This window comes from Ctenopharyngodon idella, chromosome 20 (assembly GCF_019924925.1).
Source record: "Ctenopharyngodon idella isolate HZGC_01 chromosome 20, HZGC01, whole genome shotgun sequence".
NCBI lineage: Eukaryota > Metazoa > Chordata > Actinopteri > Cypriniformes > Xenocyprididae > Ctenopharyngodon > Ctenopharyngodon idella.
Window position 1 is genome coordinate 10,336,209 of NC_067239.1, and position 27,635 is coordinate 10,363,843.

Here is a 27,635-nt window from a genome sequence, read left to right on the forward strand (position 1 = left end):
AAAAAAAAGTCAAAACAATTGCTGTGGGCTTAGCTGTGAGGATTAATAAATATACATGGAAATATGACAGTTACTATAATCTTACTACAAAAGTAGGTCAATAAAAAAAATGGAAAAGGACTAGCATCCAGATTCAGACACACAGGGCATTTGTGTCTCTTGACCCGATGCAGGCAAATGTTGGGATGAAATGTTTGGGGATGAAAAATAGAGCAAAGGATTAAAGCTAAGCAGCATGTCATCAAGAGGGATATGGTCACGTGAAGGTGATAAACCCTCTTTTTCTCTCTCTCTCAAATGCTTCAAGTAACCAGCCAAAGTGACACTGTCTGGAAACCCGATTCTGCACTCTTCTGTGTTTTTATTTAACAGTGGAGGCAGGGGTATTGTTCTAAGAGGCAGCCATTTTGTTGATAAATGAGGCAGTGTTGTAGTCGAGACCAGTTTATTCAAGTCAGAGACCGAGACATGAGTAGGTTGACCAAGTCAAGACCGATACCAGAATAGGGTTGAGTGAGTGTAGTCAAATCGGGTCTAAATGATTCAGAGAGTGAAATTATGCTTTCCTCTGGATGAATCAAGCCTGGTTTTGCGTCAGTGTCATGTGAACCTCTGCAGCTCACACATGGTGTGCTCTAGTCCAGAGATACGATAGCACAGAGCAGATCGTATGCATGAGTCGGCACAGACCACAAAAAGTATTTTTGTTGTAATACTCATGACTGGAGTCTGAGTCAAGGACAAGTCAAAAGGATCCTGAGTCCATGACAATAACAGGACAATGAAAATATGGTCTTGTACTCAGATTTGTGTACTACATTACTGAAAAGAAGAAAGATAAGCTAGTTAAGAAATATGGTGGGGCCACCAGCAGCCAGCATCCTAAACACATTATACTGTATGCTGGTCGATTCAACTTTGCAATTAAACTTAGACATGAAATATCAGACTGTCTCTGTCGATTAAATTTACCAAAAGTGCTATAAGCCAAGAAACCCAGCGAATCCTAAAAGCTTGACAAGTGTGCCCTAAAAGCCTATGTAAATGCAATAAGCCAGGCAGACCAGCTATTATTGAAAAAAATAAACTGATCATCCTCTGGTTCCAACCCTGAAAGTACGACAGGAAAGAGACAAAAAAGCTCTGGAAAACAGACTCAAGCTAACAGATGGAGATATCTGATTTTGTGTGGCCTTCAGAAAATCCATATGATTTTTTCCCAGCTAGAAAGGAAGGAGGGAATGTTAACTAGGGTGCACATTGTACAATTTTTTTTGCCATGGTTTTGCCTTCTGAGATGGCAAATTTTGTGAATCATAAAATATTTATTTCCTCATTTGGTAAAACGATCCTTCTTTGATTGCTTAGTGTGACATGCTCAATGATAGCCGATTAATTGCTTTTTTTGTCGAATTACCTCTGATGAAGCAGGGACAGGCATGCCATGTTAGTTAAAAATGTTTGTGCTAACTTGTCTATATGATATGCAACATTTAGCTCAACTTGTAGTACATGCTGCTCACAACATCAAGGTTATGGATTTAATTTCTAGGGAATGTTACCAGAGAACTCGTATATGTGTATATATAATAAAGTGCAAGTCACTTTGGATAAAGTCACCTGCCTAATGCATAACATGTAAATTGGTAGGTTGTTGACTTTATTCCCAGGAAGAAAAAAAAAAAATCTTTTCAAAGGTGTCTGTGTTTGAAAAAATCATAAAGGTTTCGTTTAATCCTGCAAGAAAAAAAAAATGCACAGTGTAGTTGATCTTAGTCTAAAGTTTCTCAGCCCACCAGCATGCTTTGGTTTTATCTGCAGCTTTAAAAAATATATATTTTAGCCTCAGTTGAAGTTATTTCTTTGATTTAAATAGGTTTGTCAGATTTTATTTAATACTGGTGATTCATATAAGCTTTACAATCTCAAATGTCTGGTTTAAGGTTTTACAGTATGTGATTATTTGGTTGAACTGTGCTGTTCTCCTCTTGCAATCAGTGTGCATTCATTTAAACTGCTTTATTCAGAAACATGAAACAACTTTTGATGATTTACTTGGATAGCTATATACACATGAGTCTTCAGTGAGAGTAATTCTTTGTGTCCACAGCGTGTCCAGAAATCCACAAACCTAACAACCTCGTAAATCCACGTGGTCCACATCGGACAGCTGGTTTAGTAACCTGCTTGGATTTATGGCCTCATCCAGAGTATGTGAGGAACACTGTGGCATTCTGGACACTAGATACAATATCTCTGCAGCGATATTCTCAATGTGATGGAGTGATTTTAAAGAATAACGTCAATCTGTTTCTCTCAAAAAATGGAACAGATATTATGCACTTTTTCTTCCACAGGATTTTTTTTTGTTGTAATAGGCATGCACAGGGACAGTCCTGATCCCTTGCATGACAAACCAGTTTGTTTATATTTCAAAAAAGAAAGTTTTGCATGACAGCCTCCATGCAAAGTCAAAAGTGTGTCTAACAGTTGAACTTTCTCTGTCTTCCTTCCCCTTTGTGCCATCTTCTCAAAAGCTGTCAACAAAACTCCCGGTAAGTGAGTCTTAGGCTGTGAAAACTCATCACATATTGTACAAACTTGGGTAAAAGTCAGATGAAGAGAATTAAAATAATATTCTATTCACTTAATAGTCACTTTCACACATGAAGCCATAAAATTGCATAAAACAGGACTCCAAATACCTTGTGCAAGTACCCCACTTACCCTAACATACAGTTAATTTAAATGTTTTCCTCTATTAATAATTTTTCAGTAAGCTGTATCAGTGCATTAATTTAATAAATATTAAAATGTATTACCATTAATAACAATAATAAAAATAATAAAATTCCAAAATATAAATAAATACCTTAATTTATTAATGTATTACCATTAATAAATACAATAAAAAAAATAATAAAATAAAAATACAGCTATATACATTATTATGGACATTACTTTTGGCTAAGAACTTTAAATTACACTGAATTATAACTTGCTTGTGTGTACAGTGTTTAACAGTGTGCACATTACACTGGTCATTTCCTCTCGGCTTGCAATTCTCCTGACAGACGATCATAGTGTTTGTTGTCATGTTGTACTTCAGCACAGTGCTGGCAGTGAACATAATCCTTGTTTGTTGTGAAATACTCCCACACCTCATTAAGTTGAGCTCATTCCATTTTTACAAACCAAGGCTCTGTGTCGTGGAGGTGACTATGCATGCTCTCTAGAAATCCATCAGAGTATTTAAAACAATGAATCAATCACCTATTAATAATCATCAACACCCCTGCTTCTACTAGAAAAATGGGAGAGCACAATTTATTTGGAGCTGAATGCACAAGTTTGCAGATTTTTGTGGCTAAATTGTTATGATAAAAGGAAATAACTTGGACTTACTGCTTTAGCTCCTTCAGAACTTTGTGATTGAAAAGTTGAAAATCCTCAAAGCTGGCACAATACTCGAATATAAATGTATATTTACACATTAACATTTCTGGCTAAGGCTGTATGTGTGAAAGCGTCAGATTAAACAATCTGCTTATATTACGATAACGTATTACTATTAGGGCTGTCAATTATATAAAAATAACCAAATTGATTACATTATGTTGTTTAATCAAAATGAATAAAAAATAAAAATCACATTCTGTACACTACCATTTAAAAGTTTGGGGTCAGTAAGATTTTTTTAATACATTTATTCAACAAGAATGCATTAAATTGATCCAAAGTGATAGTAAAGCCTTTCAAATTGTTACAAAAAAGTCAAAGAATCCTAAAAAAAAAAAAAAAAAAAAAAATGTATCACAGTTTCCACATTAATATGAAGCAGCACAACTGTTTTCAACATTGATAACAATAAGAAATGTTACAAGTGCACCAATCAACAGATTAGATTATGAAGATATTAGAAGGATCATGTGACACTGAAGACTGGAGTAATGGCTGCTAAGAATTCAGCTTTGTCATGACAGGGATAAATTACAATAAATTATTAAAATATATAAAATATACAGGTGCTGGTCATATAATTAGAATATCATCAAAAAGTTGATTTATTTCACTAATTCCATTAAAAAAGTGAAACTTGTATATTATATTCATTCATTACACACAGACTGATATATTTCAAATGTTTATTTCTTTTAATTTTGATGATTATAACTGACATTTGGGAAAATCCCAAATTCAGTATCTCAGAAAATTAGAATATTACTTAAGACCAATACAAAGAAAAGTTTTTTAGAAGTCTTGGCCAACTGAAAAGTATGAACATGAAAAGTATGAGCATGTACAGCACTCAATACTTAGTTGGGGCTCCTTTTGCCTGAATTACTGCAGCAATGGAGTCGATCAGTCTATGGCACTGCTCAGGTGTTATAAGAGCCCGTTGCTCTGATAGTGGCCTTCAGCTCTTCTGCATTGTTGGGTCTGGCATATCGCATCTTCCTCTTCACAATACCCTATAGATTTTCTATGGGGTTAAGGTCAGGCGAGTTTGCTGGCCTATTAAGAACAGGGATACCATGGTCCTTAAACCAGGTACTGGTAGCTTTGGCACTGTGTGCAGGTGCCAAGTCCTGTTGGAAAATGAAATCTGCATCTCCATAAAGTTGGTCAGCAGCAGGAAGCATGAAGTGCTCTAAAACTTCCTGGTATACGGCTGCGTTGACCTTGGACCTCAGAAAACACAGTGGACCAACACCAGCAGATGACATGGCACCCCAAACCATCACTGACTGTGGAAACTTTACACTGGACCTCAAGCAACGTGGATTGTGTGCCTCTCCTCTCTTTCTCCAGACTCTGGGACCCTGATTTCCAAAGGAAATGCAAAATTTACTTTCATCAGAGAACATAACTTTGGACCACTCAGCAGCAGTCCAGTCCTTTTTGTCATTAGCCCAGGCGAGACGCTTCTGACGCTGTCTGTTGTTCAAGAGTGGCTTGACACAAGGAATGCGACAGCTGAAAACCATGTCTTGCATACGTCTGTGCGTAGTGGTTCTTGAAGCACTGACTCCAGCTGCAGTCCACTCTTTGTGAATCTCCCCCACATTTTTGAATGGGTTTTGTTTCACAATCCTCTCCAGGGTGCGGTTATCCCTATTGCTTGTTTTTTCTACCACATTTTTTCCTTCCCTTCGCCTCTCTATTGATGTGCTTGGACACAGAGCTCTGTGAACAGCCAGCCTCTTTTGCAATGACCTTTTGTGTCTTGCCCTCCTTGTGCAAGGTGTCAATGGTCGTCTTTTGGACAACTGTCAAGTCAGCAGTCTTCCCCATGATTGTGTAGCCTACAGAACTAGACTGAGAGACCATTTAAAGGCCTTTGCAGGTGTTTTGAGTTAATTAGCTGATTAGAGTGTGGCACCAGGTGTCTTCAATATTAAACCTTTTACAATATTCTAATTTTCTGAGATACTGAATTTGGGATTTTCCTTAGTTGTCAGTTATAATCATCAAATCATAATCATCATTAAAAGAAATAAACATTTAAAATATATCAGTCTGTGTGTAATGAATGAATATAATATACAAGTTTCACTTTTTGAATGGAATTAGTGAAATAAATCAACTTTTTGATGATATTCTAATTATATGACCAGCACCTGTATATAAAACAGCTGTGCAGACGTGTTGAGAATAAGAGGCTTCTTTCAAAAACTTCAAAACATCTTACCATTCTGTGCTCTGTCCAGCTGTTTTGAACAACAAAATGACAAAAACTTGGTTCACATTTAGATTATATTTCAAGTTTAAATTGCTCCAATGGCTGTAAAATTCCTTATTCTATGTTTTACATACAGCTCAGTGGGCATGATTAAATACTTTGATTGTTGCAAGTATATATATATAAATAATTGTACTAAATTAATTGACAGCCCTAATTAATGTTAGCACAGTTGTCCTGGATTAGGGAGTTAGAAATGTTATTGTTAATTTCTCTTTCTGTATGAAGCTTTTTTTAACTGCAGAAAGCTTCAGCTTTAGTGTGATAGCCATGGTTTGTCTGTCAGCAAACTATGAGTGGTCTCAATACCTGAACAGTATTGGTATTGGTGTTCTCAAGTTTTCTTTCTTTCTCTGTCTATCGCTCTCATTTTCTTCCCCAAGGGTTCGCGCATATGGTGAAGTCTCCACAAGGTATGCACTGTCTAAATTCTCTTATTGCACATTTTCCAATGTGTTTACATTGTTGTTGCGACTTCTCTTGCACGTGCATGCAGCTCCCTGCACTGATTGGCTCTGCTCTCGTGACTGCATGATTATTGTCCTCTTGCCGAAAAATGTAATTTCTGTCTGTGATACTGTGGTGAACTGACAGGTTAGGAGTGCTGTTTTCTCAGGGTTGACTGCCCCCATGATGTCATAGCAAGTTACATTCTCTCTCATACATTAGACTACTGCAGTGCCAACTGACCCATAATGTACAATCATCGTTTTACTTAGATATCATTCATAGACTGGCAGAATTACTATGCAGCTATAAATAATATATCCCTGAGCTAAACGGAATAGCTCTTCTCTAAATGAACCATGCTGAAAGGAAGCAAAAGGGCATATTAATAAAAATTATTCCTTTTAAATAGTTTGAAAGATTTTTCTTTTTAAATGTGTGGAATAGGAAGATCTGCCATGATGGTTTTGTCCCGAATTCTGGGTTTCTACCAACTTTTTCATCAACTTTTAAATACTGAAAGAAGGTTCAGAAAATGTTGGTTGTCAACATGTGAAGGTCAAACAAAATTTTATAGTTGTATAAACATTATATTGTTATTTAATATGAAATATTATATTATAGTTTTTTATAATATTATTTAATATAAATTAAAAGTATTTGTCCCATTTTGCAGTCCTGTTACTGAAATGTTCAAATACAATTTAAAAATCTATTTAATTAAACATAAAATGCAAATGCAAGAAAACACTAAAATCTATCAGAATGGATAACAGGGTTGCAAATAGCATGTTAGCAAATTTAGCAAATTTAAACTAAATTAAGGTGTTACTCAGTAGGAGCTTTCTTTCTGCCTAAATGTTGGTTTATAGTTATTAAAAAAAATGTTTGATCTCTTTTCTTACAAAAGTTCTGGCAACAAAAAGTCAAGCTTGTTGATGAATGTAGTCAACACTACAATTTGTAGAAAAAAAAAAAAAAATTGATTTATTGAATGATATTATTTAATTGTCTTCCTGCCATGCTGTTGAAAGGCTCCAAATGATGTTACTTGTTGGCTGTCATGATTTTAAGCAATGTCCAATGGAAAATAATGCGGTAACAGGGTTGCAGGCAAAAATTTGAAGCGCAGCTAAATAATATGTTTTTGGTTATTAAAATTTGTCCTTATAAAAATAGACAAATTATGTAAAAAAAAAAAAAGAAAAAAAGAAAAAAAGAAAAACGGTATTTTCTCTCTCTCCTAAAAAGCCTATTCACGGCAAATCCCACCTACTAATTAAGGTCACTTGGCACAGAAATGTACAATTCTCTTGGGTGCGTCATGCCTGTGGTGGGTTCTCAGTGGAGATGGACAGCCACTCAGACATGAATCCATTATATGTACTTCATTCAAGCACTCGTGTCCTGACGTGAAAGCCTTTGAACCGGTTAGTCCGGTTAGTCCTTACGGAGAACGATGCAGCTAAATATATGAATCAACATATGCCTGTATTGCAGACCAGAAATACAAAATAGTGCCAAACTCTGCCCCTGAGCATCTGTTAGTTTGAGAAACACTAGCATGTTTTTTCCCCCACCTCAGTTCAAGTCATATGGATGGGGTAACAATTATATTCATATTAATTCTGTAATATATGGAATTCTAAGGCAAATCAAGTCAGATAATGCAGTCTGACTGCTCTCATTATTCTAAAGTGCATGTGAATCTGTCCTGAATATGTATGTGTGCACAACTCTCATCCTACAATTTACTGTCCCTGTCTCTCTCTTTCCCACTGTCCTTCTTGTTGACATCTCCCTTCCTGTTTGTCTCTGTGGAACCTCTTCAACCAACCCCTATGTAGGCAGAAACAAAGGTATTGCATGCTTTCCCTATTATATTAGTAGGCCTTATTAGCTACTGCAGATTAGCATTACCTTCTGCAGTATATGATAGTTAAGTTAGTGAGTCTTTGGGATCTGGGATCTTCTTGTTCAGACAGCCCAGCCATGAACGCTGATTATGAAACCAAGTTTTGCGGTCAAAATAGATGAGTCATCTAATTCACGATGATATGGAGATGTATTGGTGGTGTCTGTCTGGAGCGTGTTGATTTATTTAAATAATGCTTTCCATTTCTGAGGCATATAAAGTTGCAGTGTCTCCTGTTTCTGAGGTTCTTGTGTTGCTGAGTGCATGAACAGGCTGGATTTTGATGCTGTATATCTAAGTATATCATTCAGAGAGGGCTTGTGTTTTGGGCTGAGTCAGTGACTCCAGGGACAGGTTGAGTGTTAACTACGCCACCGCATATATATGCTTTAAAACCAGAGACGCTGAGACAGAACCTTTCATATAAATTGACCTCTTGGAAAAAAAAATTTCTCTTTAAAATCGACAGATTTCTACACTTTTCTACACAGCTTCCATGTCAAAACTGAAATTAGAATGTAACATTATGCGATTAAAAATATACAATATCATTTAATCAATCAATATTGTCACATTGATAGTAATTTTTTTCCTAAAACAATATCAAATTTTCAAAATTGTGGTTTTATATATTTTTTTATTTTAAAATACTAGAAGATGCTAGACGTTCTGACCCCCTAAATCTACAGTTATCAATATTACGATTGAATTTACATGAGAGATTTTGCTGTTCTGAAATAGTTTGCCAATGGATTGCTGTTGAAAATAAAATAGGATTGCATTTTTATTTTACATTAAGGGCCCCGTTTTAACGTTCTAAGTGCATGGTCTAAAGCACATGGCGCAAGTGCACTTAGGACGTGACCGAATCCACTTTTGCTAGTTTAACAACGGGAAAAATGGTTGTGCGCCCGCCGCATGGTCTGAAAGGGTTGTCCCTCTTCTCTTAATGAGTAATGGGTGTGTTTTGGACATTATGGCAATAAACCAATCAGAGTCTCATCTCCCGTTCCCTTTAAAAAACAGTTGTGCTCATGCCATGGCAGATTCGCTATTTACATGACGGAATTTGCAAGAAGAAAAACTGAACACTTCTCTAGTGAGGTTAAAGTGTGCGAGCAGACCATCTACGCGCCTGGCGCCGCATTACGCCGGGTTTATGATAGGGCCCTTTAAGTACAGCTGCAAGCTTACAGCTGATTGGCTAGTCAACATTCTGAGATGACACATTAACTGTAGACAACCTGAAGTTGTTGTGACACCAATGTGTAGACACATTTTCTGTCCTCTCTTACTTTCAATAAAAGTGATAAAGAGACCTAAACATTTACATAAATGAACAAATTATACTTTGCTAGCAACCCCACACATAGCGGATAATGGAAGAGACAGCTAACAGTAACAGTTCTTTCATGTACTGGAGGAGGGAAATGAAATCAGCACTTCGCCAACCCTCTACTTATGTTTTAGTGAGATTATTAGCTTATTCTAATGGCTGAAGATCAGTGTGCTGGTGCTGGGGATGATGAAATTACTGGTGGCTGAAGGTCATCCAAACGGCTTCTGCTCAGAGCTAATCTAGAGCCTTCACAAGACTGGACTAAAGTCAGAAGTGACTGGGGCTGGGTGGGTTAGCTTGCTACTGCAGTGTGAGAGATATGCTATGCGACTAGCTGTCTTTGAGGAGTGATTAGAAGAGTCAGGAGAAGTTCAGCTCTGGTTTAGATAATCTCTGCTTGGAGCTTTAGAGTTTCACTCTTCGGCCCCAGCCCTTAGCGCTCACTCTAATTATCCCCTGAAAATTTCTGCCTCTGAACAAAGACTTTCTCATTTTCTCTCTCTCTCTCTTCCTCTCTGTGCATTTCAGTGTTCTAGATTTCTGGGTGGATTCATCCAAAAATCCCCATCTCATAGGACTGTGATACATTAAATGCATGCACATGCACACACTTCAAACCATATGTCCCAAAAGACAACAGACCCTCTGAATCACCTTGTAACAAAATGGTATACCATAGCATATAGTATGCAGTTTACAGTACCATATGGCTGTAGTACTGCATAAAGAGTAGACTCATAAATAGTAATAGTTCATAGTGTACAGTAAAATATACAGTATGTAGTATACTATGTACTGTATAGTAAACAAAATACAGTTTAATATACTAGGCTGCAACAATTGTTTTGATGATCAGTTAATTTGACAATTATTTCTTTGATAAACCCATTTTTTATTTTCTATATTTTATTTAAAAAAAATAAAATGTTATTCCACATCCTGCCCAATGTTGTCTTCCAAACAAAGTGCAAACTGGTGACTTTTTCCAAACAACTCACACAATTAATTGATATTCAAATTCGTGGATTATTTAGATTATAGATTACTATCGATTAGTTGTTGCAGCCCTTTCATGCAGTGCATAGTAAACAGTGCAGTGTATACAGTGTTTAAAATATAGTATAAGGATGCACTGGATGTTCAGTAACCGAAATAATTCTGCCAAAAATAGCAAAAAAGCACGTTCGGTGTTCAACTGAATAAGTGAAAAAGCCGAATAAATTTTACACAACAATGGCGTTTTTGATGATACGATCAAATAGCAACCAGAGTGAGAGGCACGCATGCTTTATAAATTCAGCAAACATGTCGGCAGTGTGGAAGCATTTTAAAGTGTCCAAGAAAGATGTAAAAATGGCCGTTTACCGACACTTAAAAAAAAAAAAAAAAAAAAAAAAAAAAGATATGCGCTGTGATAAACACTCACTTTGCTTGATGTTACTCTTGCACTGTGCGGTGTTGCTCGCCCGTATTTTCCTTACAAATGCTCTACAAAGACATCATTTATGTTGTTTGGAATGCATTGGACTTATATACTAAAAAATATGAAACTCACTGACAAAAGGCTGCTTTCATTTTTAAATGCTCATGTGTGCTTTGTGAAGACTGCTCACGTACGCGGCTGTTTGCGACTCCATGTAAGTGGTTAAATGTACTTGCATCTAAAAATGGTTTTATGATGCGAAATTAATGTAAACACAGTCAGTTATGTTAAAGGATTAAACAGACAGTACAAACCACATCTTATATTTCAAAAAAGATCTATGCATTAGTGTGGATGCAGTGTATTAGATCTCCCACTGTCTATGATGTCATCAGTAACAATCAGTAATAAGAAAGAGAAAAATCACTCACAGCTCCCAACATACAATTGTTTTTATGTAATTTTTTTAATTTGTAATTATTTTTAAAAAGTACTTTTAATTACATATGTAATTAAAAAAAAAAAAAAAAAAAAAGATTTTAAGATTTTCAAGTCGGTAAAATAAATAATTAGATCAAGAATCGTTTTGGAATCGGATTGTGACTCCCAGAATCGGATTGGAATGTGAGGTGCCTAAAGATTCCCACCCCTTCTACGTTACATTCTTTCAGTAGTCAGTTATAGGCCTAATATAGGCTATTCAGGAAGGGGGGCTCAAAGATGAAAATACTATAAACTAATTTATTTAGTTTAAGTGTATTGTGCTTTGTTGGTATAATGTCTGCTGGAATGTTAACCCTGGGTCATTCTAAACCCCGGATAAATGGAATCCTGGGTTATCTTTATTCACGTTTCACACTGCTTACGCTAAACCTGGGGTTAACAGTTAATCCTGGGTATTCATAAACTGCCGTTTCACACTGCACATTCCTAAACCCTGGTTTAAGGCCTTATTTGCATATTTGTGGTGTCAGTGTTATTGACTGGATAAACACAGCACGTGACCTGTTTACATAAAGGCTCTAGCATTACTCATTCTCATTGCTGACTGTACTATCAAGTTTTTGTCTGAATGAAGTTTTCAAACTATAAAGGTAAGAATGACGGTCTCTTCTTCACTGCAATTGTCACATTTTCCATTGCCATTTGACATTTTTCCCATCATACGCAGAAACGACTGTTTAAATACACTGCTCAGTGTTTCCATGACTGACCGAAGCGCGTGAATATAAGGCATGTGATTGGTTGTCGGTTGCTAAGCATCTAGTTGTAACATCCTAACACAGCGTCATTTCATGTTGTACAAGTTTGGCACCGCAGTGCGGCGTTAACACCGCAAAAGCGGTGCTAACCCTGCTCCGGAGCAGGGTTTCATAACCCCGGGTACAAGGCAGTGCTAAACCCACATCTAAATTACAAGTGTGAAATGCTTTTTTTCCCGGGGTTAAAAGCGGTGTTTAGAATGACGATAACCCAAGGTTAAGTGCAGTGTGAAAAGCCATACATTTTCATTTTGGTGCATCCCTAATATAGTAGGGTTGAATACAAAAACACTGAAATTCTATTTACACAAATATTATCAAATTAAATAAAAACAGTGACATATTTCAGGAATTTCAGCCTCTGAACTCTCTTCTATCTTTTTTACCTATCTGAACTTATAGTTTTGCTCTAATAATTTCTAAATCAAAATTTGCTAATTTCTAAGTTAATTTTCAGTAATAAAGTAAAGAAAAAATACAAGTAGTAGAAACATCAAGCACTAGAATAAAGATACAAATTCGTTTAAAGTTTATTAGTTATCTAACAGAAGCATTAAACATTCAAGTAAAGGTTAAGAATTGCACAAAGACAACATTATATTAAAAGTAATTAAGTAAAGTAATTTTATAATTAGTTTTACAGGATTTAGCTCAAACAGCAGATGGTTTGAATACAGTGTCTGCACTTAGTTATAGAAAAGTGTCGGTTCTACTGATTCTGTAAAGTGACTGGTATTGGTAATTTCTTTTTTTAATATCAACTTATAACCAAATCAAGTTTTTACATACCTATTAAAATATAGCGTATATAGTATATGTGTGGTATATAGTATATACCATAGTATGTAGCATGTTTTATCTGTGCTCTCATGTGGGGTGTAGTAAGCCATTATGTTTTTCCATATGTTAATTTTTACAGCGATGACTTTTGGCCCTGTGGACATTAACTAAACTCATCTCTGTCTTATTGCGCTAGTGTGCGTCAGTGCTTATGTAACATGGCTAGCACTCAATTTGCCCTTAGCAACCTGTAACATTACAGACACTCATAAACCACAAAACAAAAAACAAAAAAGAAGCATATTGTATTGTGCATTATTCACATATGGAATATTTAATTGCACAATTTTATCTCAGCCTCATTTGATGGGGTTGTTTGTGTTTAGTTTGTGTTGTATTTCTAGTAGTGTGTAGCGTCAAGTCACATGGCAACACATCAAGCCTTGGAAATGAAGTCGTTTCCCATCATAGACACTGGTTAGAATGGATCAGATGGAGCAGTGTCAGATGTGATCCTCAACATGATTGCTCATTTCAATGGGCTTCTCAATGCACAAATCCAGAGCACATGATACTGTAACACCGACATCCATACAAATAACGCTCTCATCAGTAAAAACTACAAAGATCCCAGTCTCATCCAATCAGTGCATGAAACCACAGATGTTCTCTGTTAATAATTGTAACAAAGACATCATTTAGAACACCAGTCCTCTCTTAATAGTTATTTTGGCATCAGTTCCTCCTACTTCACTTTTGGTCTTTCTAACACTCATTTTTCAGTCTCACTCCTCTCTTGTTCCTTATTTCATCCTCATGTCCTGCTCAGTCACTGTCTTGTCCAGCACTGGGATTTCTCCAGTTATTGATTTCTCATTCACTCAGCTAATGCACTTTCTCCCTCTCATGAACATCTCTTTAACATTACTCAACTATCAGTCGAATTTTCTTTTCATCCTTTTCCTCTTTTCTCCTTCAGTATTTTTTTTTCCTGGTGCATTTGTTTTCTCTTAGTGATTTCATTAGATAAAATTCGAATCGACTAGCAAGTAGAAAATCATGGTTTGGTGGTTTGCTTTAAAGGTGATAAATTGTAAATTTGTAATTTTGTTTTACAAAAATGTTCTATCCCAATTCAATATGCAGAAACAGCTATTAAGTTAATTCCCCTGAAATGTGTGAAAACGTCTTTGGTTACTCAAAACATTGCCTCAATAGCAGTAAATTTCACTAGCCAATAGCGATCAAGCGTGCTACTTTGGATGGGTCCATGGCCTATATAGAGAGTGGGCCTTTGAAAGCTTTCAGCACTATGGCCCGATCCCATGTAGATAGAGTCGGAGAATGCGGAGGATGTAATCTCCTAGCACCCCTTAGATTCTTCATTCTTACCAAAAGAGCAGCCAGCTATCGGAGTATGATGAGTCTTGGGATGAAGCTCCCATTCCCCTGGTACTAGTGAATGCAACCTGACCCCCCTGGCGATTTATGTATGCTACCACCGTCGTGTTGTCCATATGAAAGCATTGTGGTAGAAACGCTTTGAGCACCAGATGCACTACTAACCCATGCTGGATGCATCTGTCATCACAGTTTTCCACCTGGAAACCAGGCCCATCTCCATGCCCCTCTGATAAATAATCTGCACTGTTCAAAGTGCTATTGATATCAGTGATGGGCAGCTTGTGACCATTCGACTGCAGTTGATGGACACAGGTGGGTGACAACAGCTTCCACCATGACTCCGGACTCCACCATGGCATGGACCAGTCTACACCTTTGGAGGCTGCCAAAGACATGGCATCATCCCCATCGTCCGAACCACTGAATGTGACCAAACCATGTTCTCCAGCTGAGGGGTGGAAAATGGTGAGGATGTGGCCAGTGAGGATGCAGGATCGGGAGAGTGAGAGGCACGTGGGACCTGAACCGGCATGAGCTTATCACTATGAACCTTCTGCTCGGCTCCACTGCCACTTTGTAGATGGTTCCTGAGAACGTAATGAAAAACAGGAAGGGGGCCATATGAGTGCATCCCTTGAGCTCAGCATCCTGAGACTCATGCCCTCATAGTAAGGGCAGTCTGTCTCATTAAGAGCAGGCTCTGCATCTCTCTCAGGCAGATGACACAACTTTTGTGCCCATAGACCTTAGTCAGGTTAGACAGCATATTAAATTTAACGCAGATGAAAACAAGATTGTGAAGGATAAACTTAGTCTTTACAATGTCAACTGAAAGTTTTTTTTTTTTTTGGAAAGGTGTTTTGTCAGCTGAACAATCAATATGTTGTTAAAAAACAATACAATCTATTGTACAATCCATTGAACACACTGTAATTCTATCCCCCACAGCCTCTTTTTCATTCCAGTCAAAAATTAAACATGGCGCTACACTGAATAAGGTCTGTTGGATGACTGGATAGGACCTTTGCATGAAAACCCTCATGGAGAGAAATTAAAAAAACACAACTTTATGAGTTAATTTGCACTTTTAGCTATTGAAATGGCTCTTTTCTTTTCTTCGGAACATGGAAGGTATAGGGACAGGCTGTTGTGTTGTCTGCTTCAGCGGCATCCATTGTAGGTCTGCCTCAATGGCAAGATTCTGTTCTATTATTCTGTGGGCTGCTTCTTCAGGCTGAGTGAGTTGACAACTAAAAAGAAAGATTATAAGGAGATGGCATTTGTGCTGCTTAATATATACAGTAGTACAATATATACAAACCGGAAGTGACGTAACAGGAGGGAGTGCGGTCAATTTAAACAATAGGAAAACAATGGATCGCAATGACAGTTCGGATGCTGAGGAAATTGTAAATGTTTATTCATTCTCGTATGACGGACCACAGCCTGCTGTGTGGCCAAGAGAGCAGGGACAGGCCAGGATTAGACAGAACAATGGTCAGAGGAGACAAATTGAGTTGTGATGTGAGGAGAACCAGAGGAGAACAGGGCAGGAGACCATTGTTAGATTATAGATACAGTGCCACTTGAAAGTTTGTGAACCCCTTGCAGAATCTGTGAAAATGTGAAAAATTTTAACAAAATAAAAGAGATAATACAAAATGCATGTTATTTTTTTATTTAGTACTGTCCTGAGTAAGACATTTTACATAAAAGATGTTTACATATAATTCACAAGACAAAAAAATAGCTGAATTTATTAAAATGACCCCATTCAAAAGTTTGTGAACCATTGATTCCTAATACTGTGTGTGGTTACCTGGATGATCTACAACTGTTTTTTTTGTTTGTTTGTTTGTTTTGTGATGGTTGTTCACGAGTCCCTTGTTTGTTCTGAGCAGTTAAATTTTCCAACATTCTTCAGAAAAATCCTCCAGGTCCTGCAGATTCTTCAGATTTCAAGCATTTTTTGCATATTTGAACCCTTTCCAGCAGTGACTGTATGAATTTGAGATCCATCTTTTTACACAATTGACAATTGAGGGACTCAAACACAACTATTAAAAAAGGTTCAAACATTCACTGGTGCTCCAGAAGGAAACACAATGCATTAAGAGCCGGGGGGTGAAAACTTTTTGAATTTGAAGATCAAGGTAAATTGTACTTAATTTGTCTCCGGGAAACATGTAGGTATCTTCTGTTGCTTCCAAAAGGCAGTATTAAATAAAGTATGTAAAAGATGCTGGAAATCTGAAGAATCTGCAGGACCAGGAGGATTTTTCTGAAGAACAGTGCTCAGTTTAACTGCTCAGAGCAAACAAGGGACTCATGAACAACCATCACAAAAAAAAAAAACAGTCGTAGATCATCCAGGTAACCACACACAGTATTAAAGGAACACTCCACTTTTTTTGAAAATAGGCTCATTCTCTAGCTCCCCTAGAGTTAAACAGTTGAGTTTTACCGTTTTCGAATCCATTCAGCCGATCTCTGGATCTGGCGGTACCACTTTTAGCATAGCTTAGCATAGTTCATTGAATCTGATTAGACCGTTAGCATCTCGTTAAAAAATGACCAAAGAGTTTCAATATTTCTCCTATTTGAAACTTGACTCTTCTGTAGTTACATTGCGTACTAAGACCGAAGGAAGTTGCGATTTTCTAGGCCGATATGACTAGGAACTATACTGTCATTCCGGCATAATGATCAAGGAACTTTGCTGCCGTACCATGGCTGCAGCAGGCGCAATGATATTACGCAGCGTCTGTGACCCCCTGCTTGCACAGGGAGCGTGCCTTGCAACCATGGAGACATTTGTGAGAGACGCTGCGTAATATCATTGCACCTGCTGCACCCATGGTATGGCAGCAAAGTTCCTTGATTATTACGCCGGAATGACAGTATTTTTCCTTCGGTCTTAGTACACGATTTAACTACAGAAGAGTCAAGTTTTAAATTGGAAAAATATTGAAAATGTTAAACTTCATCATATTGCCAGGATAATAATCCTCCAGTCTAAAGTGAACGCGTTTTTCATAGCAGATGCAGAAGTGAAGTCTCGTCTCTTCACCTGCACAAAACGCACCCAGGCACGGAAGATGGCACCATCCTTTTTCTTGTTAGGCAACCTGTAGACTCTATGTTTTGACAGGCTGGAGTTTGTGCAACCTCCACAAACACAATAATTTACCATGACGATGATAAATTGAAATACAAAAACTACCGAAAACACACTGACTCACGACCGCTCCTCCTGAATACTGCACTCAGTATCAATGCAGTCAATGCAGAGCCCGGCAAACAACTCCCTCTCGTGACGTAAAATGACGTGATGTTTAAAAAAAAAAAAAAAAAAAAATGTTTTTTACAAACAGTCAAAGAAATCTCTGAATTTGTGCCCTTATGTCCTGTAAAACAATTTTTAATCCTGCATTAACTTTTCATATGGTATTTTCGTACAAGGTTATATATTCATTTTGAAAAGAAAAAAAAAATACTGATTTTGTAGTTTGCTTTTTTCTGAGCTTTTTTTTTTTTTTTTTTTTTTTTTGAAAACCTACATTAGAACCTGTAGACGTCACTTTTGGCCACTTCTGTAGGTCATGGGCACACCCAAATTGGCATGCTTGAATGCTACAGGCTAGTGAATTTCTTTGAGCAGCTCAGCTGGCCCAACCACATTAGCTCAACCAATGGTATGACTTTGGAGCATGATTAACTGTTTAGCTGGGAAACCTGTTTGAAACATTATTGTTTCAAGTACATTTGGTGATTCTAGTGGTGTAGATATTAAATATTTACCTTTAAACTAAAGGATATTTGCTATTTTAGAAAAGGACTCTTCAATATGCCAAGAAGTCTTTATACACCTGAGAAATGATATATACGCCTACATTTGCTCAACAATTCGCAACATGTGAGATGTGTACTATATCAATAGGCAAGCCTAAGAGGAGGGCTGAACTGTTGAGCATGCAAATGCACTTGCACTGGCTCAGATATTATGGAGATGAGATGCTAATGAAGGCACTGGCCCACAGTGCGCTGCTGCTCAGGGAAGATAATCAAACGCTGATCAGCACACAGCAGAACTCTCATTGGACCCCAATCACCACCTGTGCAGCTCTACAATGTTACATTCCCCTCTCTGCCATAACCTTTAACACACATGAACAGCTCAAGACAAAGGACACATGTTTATGTATGAGGAACAGGATTTGTTTGTTTCATGGATATTGGACAGAAAGTTGGATGCTTATCCCACCAACTGATTTATCTGATTGGTCAGTTGTTTTAAAATTGACATTGACCCACTGTGGTTCATATTAAAGAGGAACAATGTTTAACATGGCACTGCTTCTTAAAAACAAGTTGCATAGGATATGGGATGCTAAAGAAACAGTGAAACATGTTGTAAACGGCATACTTCTTCCAAAATTAAAAATGTAACAGCTAATTTTCATCAGTTATTTTGTCTATGGATCGTTACATTTCTTACAGATTTCTGCTTGTTTTAAATCAAATACAGATAAAGTAGCACTGTATTTGAATGCATCAGTGACAGAACAATTGCGTGTGTGAATTAATCCTACCAGTGTAGCATCTCTTCACTAATAGTGAAGCTGTAGGTTCAAAAGCACAAAGAAATATATGCTATAATGGTAGCACTTTACAATAAGGTTCATTAGTTAACTACATTAGTTAGCATGAACTAATAATGAACTGCACTTATACAGCATTTATTAATCTTTGTTACTGTTCATTTCAACATTTAATACATTATTAAAATCTTGTTAACATTAGTTAATGCACTGTGAACTAACATGAACAAACAATGAACAACTGTATTTTCATTAACTAACGTTAATGAAGATTAGTAAATACACTAACAAATGTATTGCTCATAGTTAGTTCATGTTAGTTAATACATTAACACATTAATGTTTAACTAATGAACCTTATTGTAAAGTGTTACCACTATAAGTTTCTAAGGTGTTTTCTTATTGGTAAATCACAGGACAGTGTTGACACATTTTCTTGCTCCTGTTTGCAATCTGCATGTTATATGAGCTACTGCATGTGCTTAACAGCATCCTTAAAACATCTTCAAATTGTTGCAGGTAAAATGTTCTAGCTTTGATACACACACATTACAAAAACATCTCAGGCTTATATCTCATTATATCTCATTTTGGCAATAATATCCTCAGGCAATAATATCCTCATAACATTTTCCTAATGTGGCTGAGAGAATGTTCTTCCTTTTTGTTATTATGGAACATTTTACCAATGTTTTATTGAGAACATTGTATAATCTGTTTTCTCAACAACATCTTTAAAACATCCTCAAAATGTTACATTTAAAATGTTCTAGCTTTGCTATCATGTCGAATTACAAGAATGTTTTATTAAAAACATTCCACCATCTCAGGCCTCAATAATATCCTCATAACATTTTCCTAATGTGGCTGTGAGAATGTTCTTCCTTTGTTATCATGGAACATTGTGCCAATGTTTTATTGAGAACACTGTATAATCTGTTGTCTCAACAACATCCTCAAAATGTTACATTTAAAATGTTCTTGTGTTAACAAAGCTAGAACATTACAAGAACGTCTTATAAAAACACTCTGTCATCTCAGGCCTCAATGATATCCTCATAACATTGTGCCAATGTTTTATAGAAGATCATTCTACAAATATTTAACCTCAACAACATCCTCAGAACATCCTCAAAATGTTACATTTTAAAATGTTCTAGCTTTGTTAACATGTCACATTATAAGAACGTCTTATAAAAAACACTTCGTCTCGGGCCTCGATAATATCCTCAAAACATTATATGAATGTTGCTTTGACAGTGTTCCTCCTTTGCTATTATGGAACATTGTGTCAATGTTTTATAAAAGATCATTCTACAACCTTTTACCTCAACAACATCCTCAAATCATCTTCAAAAGTAACATGTCACATTATAAGAATGTCTTATAAAACATTCCGTCATCTCAGGCCTCAGTGACATCCTCAAAACATTTTTCTAATGTGGCTGTGAGAATGTTCTTACTTCGTTGTACGTATGTATGGAACGTTACGCTGATGTTTTATTGAGAACATTGTATAATCTGTTATCTCAACAACATCCACAAAATATCCTCAAAATGTTGCAGGAAAAATGTTATATCTTAGTTTGCATTTAACCTTATAGGAACATTATTTGAACTGATAAAACATCCTTAAAACATTCTTTGAACATTGCATTCAAATGTTTTCTTTAAAACATTAACCAAACTTGTAGGGAATGTTAGCCAAAGTTCTGAGAACATTCCCTGCTAGCTTATAAGTTAAAGCTTTAAATTCTACAAGTTTGAATTGAGTTCTAATATAGAATTTACTTTTTAAATTCTTGCCTAATCTAACTTATTCAATGTAGAAATTATATATTTTTCTGTAATATTTACTTCACCACAGAATCATTTTTATCAGTGCATTTGTAAATATCTCATATTATTATTTGTGAATTTGATTCATTTATTTGTGGATATTAATCTACTAATTTGTGAATTTTATTATTTTTTGTGAAAGCGTTCACAAGGAGGACAGTTTTTCCTTTTTTCTAGTCAGTCACAGTCACAGAGACATGTATATTCAGAAAACAGTGACAGAGACATATTGACTTATTTTAGTAGTATCTGTCAGGTATAGGGACATTTTTGCTCTCACACCGTGTCTACACCGGACGCAAATGCAAAAAGACAATAGAACCCATTGTAATCAGTGATGTTGTCTACACTGGATGCGGTGCAATGCAAACGACAAATTTCTGACAGTAAACTGATGCCTTGTTCTATTTATGATGTACTGACATGAAGGACAAATGCTTTGCAACGGGCGCTTTGTCGCATTCAGTGTAGACAGATTTTAGCTTTTAGTCGACACGAGCGACAACGGACACGTCCGGTGGTGTTACAGCAACCTTAAGCAACATCATACAAGGTGTTCAGTATATCAGTATTGACTTCAAGAGTGCTATTGTATTCATATAGCAGTTCTTAAAAATATATCAATTACAACACATTTCAGACACAATTTGGCTAGACTTTTTGTTTATTTTTGCTCTGTCAGCAAAATAGTTTGTTTACAGTGCAGTGCAGGGACACAAAGGGATTCCTATGTCAAGATCTTTTTCTTCTCCTTGATATTTGTGTGTGTTTGAACATCTCATGCCTGCATGATTGTCCTGCTCTCCTCAGTGGATCAGAGGAACCTGATCATTGCAGTGTGTTATTAGGGCCTGTCGCTGTAACACACCAAACTGTTCCTCCTTGTGGGAGTCCTGACAAAAATGCAAAACTTCATAATTAGTTTTTGAATGAGAACGGCAGTGGTGTGGAAATATGCTGAGTTAATCATCCTGTCTAATTCTGCTCAATAAAGTGTAGTTTTACTCTGAGTAAGCTAGAGGGAAGGTTTCTTCGCCCTCTTGTCCTGAAGGTTGTTGAAGAGTATGGATTTTTGTAAAAAAAAAAAAAAAAAAAAGTGAAAAAAGAAGCAAATATGTATTTTGCTGTTTATGAAAATGGCAACAGTTGCTTATACACTGGATTTACATAAGTGGTCCAAACAGCTCAGCAGAGTGCAATGAATTATGGAAAATTGTGCACAACAATTTCAAGGGGTGCATTCCAAATGGCATAAATAATGCAAAACAATCATGGCAACCTTTTTTTTTTTTTTTTTGCTGCTTCTTCTTGTTTTTTTCTTTTCTTTTTCTTTTCTTTTCTTTTTTCTTTTTTTTTTTTTTTTTTGTACTGGTGGTGTTTTGCTGAAAATTCATTTTATCTGTCATTCCAATGAAGAAGTTGTTAAGGTGTTAATCCGTTATCCCCCAAATGGGCAATCTGAAAATGAACAAATACCTTGCAAAATGAATTTCTTGTATTTTCCAACACATTAGTCCTCAAATAATATGTTTTTTTTTTTCTTCAAAATATTACATATATTTTCATGCTGCTAAGTACACATTGCATAGTTTCAGGAGTGACAACCATATTAAAATGCAGGATTGAATCTAAAATTGCGATGTTTGAAACGGAAAGGATGCTACAGTGACCTGTCATGTCACATTTAAGAATGTCATTTAATGTTTGAATTTCATGATAAAATGAAGAGAATTTGAAAGCTGGGACTTTCTTTCTTATCACTAGTAACAAAGCACAAAGCTCTTTGTGATTATTGGATGAGAGCAGTGCTACAAGTAATGTTAGGGAAAAACCGCAGACCTGGCTTAAACCCTGGGTGATTCATAGGGTCAAATAGAGCCTGCTTTAACGTCGCTATTTTTTTAATCTGTTAATGCATTATTGTCGCGTTAACTTGCCCTAAATTCAACATGAGAGATTTTCTTCACACAGTATGGCTTGCAGTCTGAACATGTTTTTTCGCCCCCTTGTGATTGCCAGGATATAATTGGCCATTATCATTGGCTGCTTTTAAACAATGGGATGACTTCTATCAGCCAATACCTTTTTTTGGCCAATACATAGGTGCATCTCTAGTTAATATACCTATTTTAACTACCAAAACCTTTTTACCTTAAAATGTACTGATAACCACCACAATAATACAGGTGGCACAATAGAAAGCCACACAATGAATCAGAGTTAATCGTAAGCGGCCTGTTCATAAAACATTGCCAATGCTCATATACAGGTGCTGGTCATATAATTAGAATATCATCAAAAAGTTGATTTATTTCACTAATTCCATTCAAAAAGTGAAACTTGTATATTATATTCATTCATTACGCACAGACTGATATATTTCAAATGTTTTTTTTCTTTTAATTTTGATGATTATAACTGACAACTCAAAATCTCAAATTCAGTATCTCAGAAAATTAGAATATTGTGAAAAGGTTCAATATTGAAGACACCTGGTGCCACACTCTAATCAGCTAATTAACTCAAAACACCTGCAAAGGCCTTTAAATGGTCTCTCAGTCTAGTTCTGTAGGCTACACAATCATGGGGAAGACTGCTGACTTGACAGTTGTCCAAAAGACGACCATTGACACCTTGCACAAGGAGGGCAAGACACAAAAGGTCATTGCAAAAGAGGCTGGCTGTTCACAGAGTTCTGTGTCCAAGTACATTAATAGAGAGGCGAAGGGAAGGAAAAGATGTGGTAGAAAAAAGTGTACAAGCAATAGGGATAACCGCACCCTGGAGAGATTGTAAAACAAAACCCATTCAAAAATGTGGGGGAGATTCACAAAGAGTGGACTGCAGCTGGAGTCAGTGCTTCAAGAACCACTACGCACAGACGTATGCAAGACATGGGTTTCAGCTGTCGCATTCCTTGTGTCAAGCCACTCTTGAACAACAGACAGCGTCAGAAGCGTCTCGCCTGGGCTAAAGACAAAAAGGACTGGACTGCTGCTGAGTGGTCCAAAGTTATGTTCTCTGATGAAAGTAAATTTTGCATTTCCTTTGGAAATCAGGGTCCCAGAGTCTGGAGGAAGAGAGGAGAGGCACACAATCCACGTTGCTTGAGATCCAGTGTAAAGTTTCCACAGTCAGTGATGGTTTGGGGTGCCATGTCATCTGCTGGTGTTGGTCCACTGTGTTTTCTGAGGTCCAAGGTCAACGCAGCCGTAAACCAGGAAGTTTTAGAGCACTTCATGCTTCCTGCTGCTGACCAACTTTATGGAGATGCAGATTTCATTTTCCAACAGGACTTGGCACCTGCACACAGTGCCAAAGCTACCAGTACCTGGTTTAAGGACCATGGTATCCCTGTTCTTAATTGGCCAACAAACTCACCTGACCTTAACCCCATAGAAAACTATGGGGTATTGTGAAGAGGAAGATGCGATATGCCAGACCCAACAATGCAGAAAACCTGAAGGCCACTATCAGAGCAACCTGGGCTCTTATAACAGCTGATCAGTGCCACAGACTAATCGACTCCATGCCATGCCGCATTGCTGCAGTAATTTAGGCAAAAGGAGCCCCAACTAAGTATTGAGTGCTGTACATGCTCATACTTTTCATGTTCATACTTTTCAGTTGGCCAACATTTCTAAAAATCCTTTCTTTGTATTGGCCTTAAGTAATATTCTAATTTTCTGAGATAAAGAAATAAACATTTGAAATATATCAGTCTGTGTGTAATGAATGAATATAATATACAAGTATCACTTTTTGAATGGAATTAGTGAAATAAATTAATTTTTTGATCATATTCTAATTATATGACCAGCACCTGTACAGACAGTGCACAGGGTCATACATACAAGCACAAAATAACATCAGGGTAACACACAACACTAAATTAATAAGAATAGAAAAATAAAATAAATATAATGCAATAAAGTAGGGATGTGATGGTGAGAAAATTTTCCCACCGGTTAATCGACATGTGACAACACCGGTAATACCGGTGTCACCGGGGGGCGGGGCCTCCACCTCTTTTTTTTTTTTTTTTAAATCGCTTATGAATGCCAGTGTGGCCATGTGCATTTTACTTTCACTATCAAATTAGTGGCATTTGCTTGAATGGTGAGTTATTATTCTTACTGAAAAACACAATAACAAAACAGTACAATGACAAACTCACTTATATTAAACATAGAACATTTGTTAATAAAACAAATAAGAATACATCATGCTAGGCCTAATATAAAATAACAAATAGGCTAACTTACACAACATTTATATAAAAAAACTGAAAATCAAACCATGGAAACTGTGGAACCAAATAAATAAGGAACAGAACATTTAAGTTCCTTAGTCAAGAGAAGTGAGTAATTCTCTCTCTTACCTTTGTTCTTTGATTAACATTAATGACACTTTAAGATCTGCCGCTGCTGCACACGATGCGGACCTGACACACATCCCATTTTCTCACACATCTTTATGTTCATTTAAGACTTAATTTAACTAATTTAAGACTGCTCTTATGAGGACACTCAACAAAACAGATATTTTGGCATAATTTGTGCGTGTTATGGTTCGTTCAAGCGTGGAAGAGAACTCGATACTGGTGTGTGTTGTGTGTCACATAGGCAGGACATTCACAGACTACTCTTTTGTCTTATCGTGCTTGAATGGTTTAAAAGCATTTGCATAAATAAGAGCTTGATCATAAAATGCAGAAAAATGGATACTGCTTTAATTGCGTAAATTGTGTATTTTTAATGCGTTAAACTGAACGAAATTGCCTCGGTACCACGGTGGGCAAGTGATGAAACCGGTGTTGCGACTGAACACCGGTAACACCGACTACCGTAGCAAGCCTAGAATAAAGATTAATTAAATAACATAAAATGTAACACAAAACACACTCATGAGAAACAAAAATTTTTATACAAAAAAATGTTATATGTGATGTGTAAGGCGGGGACTTCTGAGAATGGCCTTTTACCTTTTTTTTTTTTTTTTTTTTTTTTTTTGTAAATTATATGGTAATTCATAGTTTTTACTTACAAAAACCATAACTTTGACAGTATTTTACAGTAAAATTACATATAATGTGATGTTAAACCATTTATAGTTTTTCACCGTGTATGGTACAGTAATTTACAATTAACCAGTTAACATGTTTTTACTATTTTCAACTTCTACATCCTCAACCATCTGATGCTCTTGCTGTGGAAATCCATTGGAGGGAATATGCCATAGGCATGAACACTCGTGTTTCCATGCACCCATGTTTATGTAGATATTTAAAAGTGACCTGCATTGAATTTATTTGAGAGAATTTCCTTCAGAAAAATGCTACTTTCATCATAGCCATGTGTGTCTCTGAACATCTGTTCTTAAACCTAATCAATATTCTGCTCAAGCATGACAATGCTTCCATGGCAACTCCAGGCATAACGGCCCTGGGGCCATGACTAGGAAGTGACATTTCAGCAGAGCCTTCAACTCGCATACAGAAACTTTACACAGCTAACTGTACATTTATCACACTCTGTGTGTGCCTGCGTATGAGTGTGTGTGTGTGTGCTTGTGTGACTCTGATTTCACAGATCAGCGGTGAGATCCCGGCACTCCCAATGTTGTGGCCTTCGTGTGTAATTGGCACACTTCATCATGGCTGTAAGTCAGGAGGAATCAGCATCATATTAGACCTCCTCCCCTCGACAGAGTTATGATGTTCATTAGCAAACCCCAGGCACCGCAGAAATCCAATACTGTGTTTATCCACTATATCATGTTATACACTCCTGCATGCTAACAAATTTTTAATACTAACTAATGCCACGATTTTGATTTGTATTAGTCAATTTCTCATGACATATCAGTGCACTGATATATCTATCTCCTTTACCAAATACTGCTAACTTGAGATTGCTAACGATCAAAGTACTTAAGTATCATGTTTGTTGCTATGAACACAATTACAATCTACATTATCTTAATTTACATGTTTTGCACTTGGCTTAACAAGCTTAAATGTGCTACAGACAATTTCCATCATTTTGCTAACTTCAGCCACACACACTCTCTCCAAACCCCACATAGCCAGCCCAATTTTAGCAAACCCAAACATATTGAGTTAAAAACAATCTTTTAAAAATACCCCACAAGACCTCTGCATGCTGTTTAATTATATTGTGTTTAATTTTGCTCTTTTTGAATGAAAGAATATACGCTGTGTGGACGGCTCTTGTCACTTTTTTTTTTTTTAGGTTTTAGCAGTAGCAGTAAACATCTATCCCCGGTTTCACAGACAAGGCTTAAGCCTAGTCCCAGACTAAAGTGCATATTTGAGCTGTTTTAACTGAAAGCAACTTGCACTGATATATCTTAAAATATGTCAGTGCCATTGTTGTCTCAAGATGCATACCAGTAATGTTTTTTTCTAAAGCATGTTTATAAAAGCTACCTAAATGTCCTTCATAAATTGAACTAAGGCTTAATCCTGGCCTAATCTAAGCCCTGTCTGTGAAACCAGGCCTACTAAGTCTACTATGCCAATAAAACAATGAACCTGAGGAAATGTCGGGTAACATGTCCTGTAGCTACAGTAGAATGAGGCAGAGAGTGCTACGTCAGAGTTAGAAGGAGCTCAAGGACGTCACCCCCCTGGCAACTGCTGTTTAAGGTTATCAAAAGGGACCGTGACTCAGGGGCTCCTAAGGAATCATTTCCATCTGAATTGTTCTTAGCCGAGCATGCTGCAGAGAGCAAATGGGTAGCTGACATGAAATTTCAAGCATTTTCTGCAGTGTATAGCTGTGTGATATGATATAAATCATCTCAATTTTAAACAATAACAATAACAACAAAAATCCACTGTGCATGTGCACAGGGGCG

General features: G+C 36.7%; 1 protein-coding gene across 18 annotated transcripts in view; it reads left to right on the forward strand.

Moving 5' to 3' along the window:
- The window catches only part of nrxn3b (neurexin 3b), a 375,053-nt gene that overhangs the window by 10,199 nt on the left and 337,219 nt on the right, over positions 1-27,635 (forward strand). For all 18 annotated transcript variants that reach the window (XM_051875968.1, XM_051875950.1, XM_051875962.1 and 15 more), the window contains exons 3-4: positions 2,538-2,555; positions 6,127-6,156. In XM_051875968.1, coding sequence (XP_051731928.1) covers positions 2,538-2,555; positions 6,127-6,156 — 48 coding nt within the window. The remainder of the gene's footprint in view (positions 1-2,537; positions 2,556-6,126; positions 6,157-27,635) is intronic.